The 3,179-nt window shown below is 40.5% G+C and overlaps 1 protein-coding gene across 1 annotated transcript in view; it reads right to left on the reverse strand.

Moving 5' to 3' along the window:
• LOC101853852 (afadin) overlaps positions 1 to 3,179 on the reverse strand; it is a gene marked incomplete in the record, with an annotated part of 77,252 nt that overhangs the window by 29,971 nt on the left and 44,102 nt on the right. The window contains 1 exon segment of the mRNA XM_013082525.2: positions 690 to 847. Within this exon segment, the coding sequence (XP_012937979.1) occupies positions 690 to 847 (158 nt within the window).

The raw sequence follows: 3,179 nt of genomic DNA on the forward strand, positions 1-3,179 counted from the left end.
CCCCCCAAAAAAAAAAACAACCCCACAACAAACATGATGAGCAGAACATTCTGACAAAAACAAAACTAGAAAACAATGTACAGGACCTGCCGACAGAATAACACAACATCAAGAGCTTTTTTTTTTTCTGGAGGGGGCAATAAACCTCTCCATCCCCCCACCCCAAAGTTTTGATTTTGAGAAAAAAAGAAGCACAACCACACAATAATGGTCAGAAGACACAAGAGAGGGACAGAAAAAACAAAGGGAAAGAAAAGAAGTAGGACCTGCCGGTGGCACCCTCCAACCACACACACAAAAACAAAATGTCATAAGACTTTGGCTATTTCATTTATACTACATGAACAAGTTTTAGCTTCGATTAGATTTTTATGCCACTTGCAACACAAATAAGTCACATAAGTGCCGAAGATTAGAGGTGTTACAAGAGAGCGACACACAAAGAAAAGAAGGAGGAGACATAAAGACGATAAGATGTTTGATAGGAAAGAAAGAGCAAACTACCCACAAAAAATCTTCTGATGCCATTCCTCGACCTGACTGTAGAAAGAAAGAGTCCTCCAATCACACCTCCCTCTTCCCCCAACCACGTACAAATGCACATGTGCGCACACACAAACACAAGCACGTACACACACATGAGCAAACACACACACACACACACATACACACACTCACACACCACATACCTCGACCAGACAGTAGAGAGAAGAGTCCTCCTTCTCCAGACCGTACTTGTCCATGGCCTCCCTGACCACAGCAGCGGCTGGGTCGGCCGTGGACAGGAACAGCGTCTTGTACGGGACATCCGGACGCAGACTCTCTCCGTAGATCTTTAGGGTGCCACCTGGTGGAGGGAAAACACAAAACAAAACACAAACATGAGTTTTTCGCCAGTCTGACAACACCATAATATAATGTAACATCAATTACAAAATCTTAAAAATACATGAAATTGTTTCACTCTCTTTTCCCAATGCCCATTTCAAGGTGGAATAGGAAATCAAGGGCTCGATTCTTGTTTTAATAAGAGTTTTATGGCACTTGCAACACAATTAGATCATATAAGAGTTGAAAGAGGTGGAGACCCATTGTGTCAGAGGTAAAATCATCAAGAAAATGGCTGCCAAGAAATTGGGGTGACTTCTAAAGCTTGAGTGTCCTTGAAACCTACAAATTTACAATTTTTGTGCATTTGACTTTTATCAACATTCTTCAGTACAATCCACACTGAAATATGTTTTCAAAAACACAGAAATATTTTTTCAATGTGTTGAGTCAAAAATTTTTTATTTTTTTAAAATCATCTAGCAGTCAGAAATATGCTGGTTTCTTTGATTTAATTATTTTGACTAGTGCCTGATTTTACCAAGACATCTCACATATAAGCGCGGAAGATTAATGGGTTTACTAGAGAGTAGCGTACAAAGAAAAGGAGGAGGAGAGAAAAGGCCAATACATGTTTGTTAGGGAAAAAGGAACAAACCACAAAGTGCCTCCCAACCACCCACCTTTAATGGTCATTACATAACAGCAGCGTGGGAAAATAAGGGAGGTGTGAAGCATATTAAGCACATGTGGGTGGTCAGAGGGTGCTCTGGTGTGGTTTGCTCATTCTCCCTTGTCAAACTTTTAGCGTTTTTATCTCTCTTCCTCCTTTTCTTTGCACCTCTAATCTTCAACACCTATATGACCTGTTTGAGTTGCAAGTGCCGTAAAACTATTTCTATAACTAAACAAAAAAAGTAATTATATAATTATAAGAGGGCAAGGTGGGAAGATCGGGAAGGCGTGGGACATGTAAGCACACATGACGTCACAGCTCTAGGACAAGCTGTACCAGGCCGCGGAATTTGTGACATGGGCGTCCTACACCAGTCAGCTGTCCAACCAGTTCTTCCCCCCCCAAAAAACACAACAACAAACGATGTCATGCCCCCTCTTCTTTTTGCCACGACGCTGTTTCAAACAAGAAACCATCTTAGCTCTGAAGAAAAAAAAACACATTTAATTTGACATTTAAAGAGCCACCCACTTTTGGTAGGATTTTTATCTTGATTGCAAAATTTAATTTGGGGCCAAGCCAGTTCATTCTGATTCTAGGGATATTGCACGGTCTTAATTGGTCGCTTTTAAGGACAAGTGGGCTAAACCAGATTTCGAGGGTTTCCAGAAATCTTGGCCTACACCAAAAGTGGGCATTAACCTACCTATAGGAGAAATTTGAATTTATTGGTGTGTGTATCAGTTTTATTATAGAGAAAACTCCCCATGTCTTTTAAAGGAACTGAACATGGATCCAAAAACCTTACCTTCAATTTTCTCAAAACAGTATTTTTCGGGATAGCCCCCTTGTGCTTAAAAGCGATCAATTAACTATAGCAATTGTAGTAAAATCTAGCCTCAGTTGTTTTGGAAAAAATTGATAATGTTAAGACTCATCGATACAAACTGCTGTGCAAAATATTGGTGACACTGACCCACCCGTGTTAAAGGTATATTTGAGGATAAGTTGCTCCACGAATTTTTTACCTCACTTTTATGTTTCCTTTTCTCCAAAACTGCCACCCTCCCACCCTTCTCTTTCAACCAGCTCCTCCGAACACACACCCTTTCATCAGCAAAAAAGACATAAGAAACGAAAAGAAAAAAAGGGAAAACAAATCCGCTTCCTGCAGCCCTACATGCCATTTCGTTACCTTAGAATTAGAAAGTTCTATCTGATTTTTTTGGCCGTTTGAAGTTACTAAGAACATGAAAACAAATGTTATATCTGCTTAATTAAAATTGTAAGATTATTCAGAGTCGTTATCAAGATATTCAAAGAACTGGTTTTAAGAAAGCTTGACATGTTGTGAAACTCAAAATTTTTAACGTCACATTTCTCAAAACTAGGTGCTGAGCAGATAGAACATTGCAAATCTGTTAGCGATTTGTGAAGACCGAGACAGGTGGACAACACCTACTTCTGTGGTATAGCGGTGAGGCTCTTTGCCGTGACACAGAAGACATGGGGTCGATTCACGTGTGGGGAGGATTTTTATCGAGTACCTCGGTCTTTCTGCTCGGACATTACATCTTTCTCACATTGGTTGGACCTGAGAGGCAGGGACAAAGGCCGCCTCTACCTACCTACCTACCTACCTACCTACCTACCTACCTACCTACCTACCTACCTA

The sequence above is a fragment of the Aplysia californica genome, unplaced genomic scaffold (genome assembly GCF_000002075.1).
Source record: "Aplysia californica isolate F4 #8 unplaced genomic scaffold, AplCal3.0 scaffold00179, whole genome shotgun sequence".
Taxonomy (NCBI): domain Eukaryota; kingdom Metazoa; phylum Mollusca; class Gastropoda; order Aplysiida; family Aplysiidae; genus Aplysia; species Aplysia californica.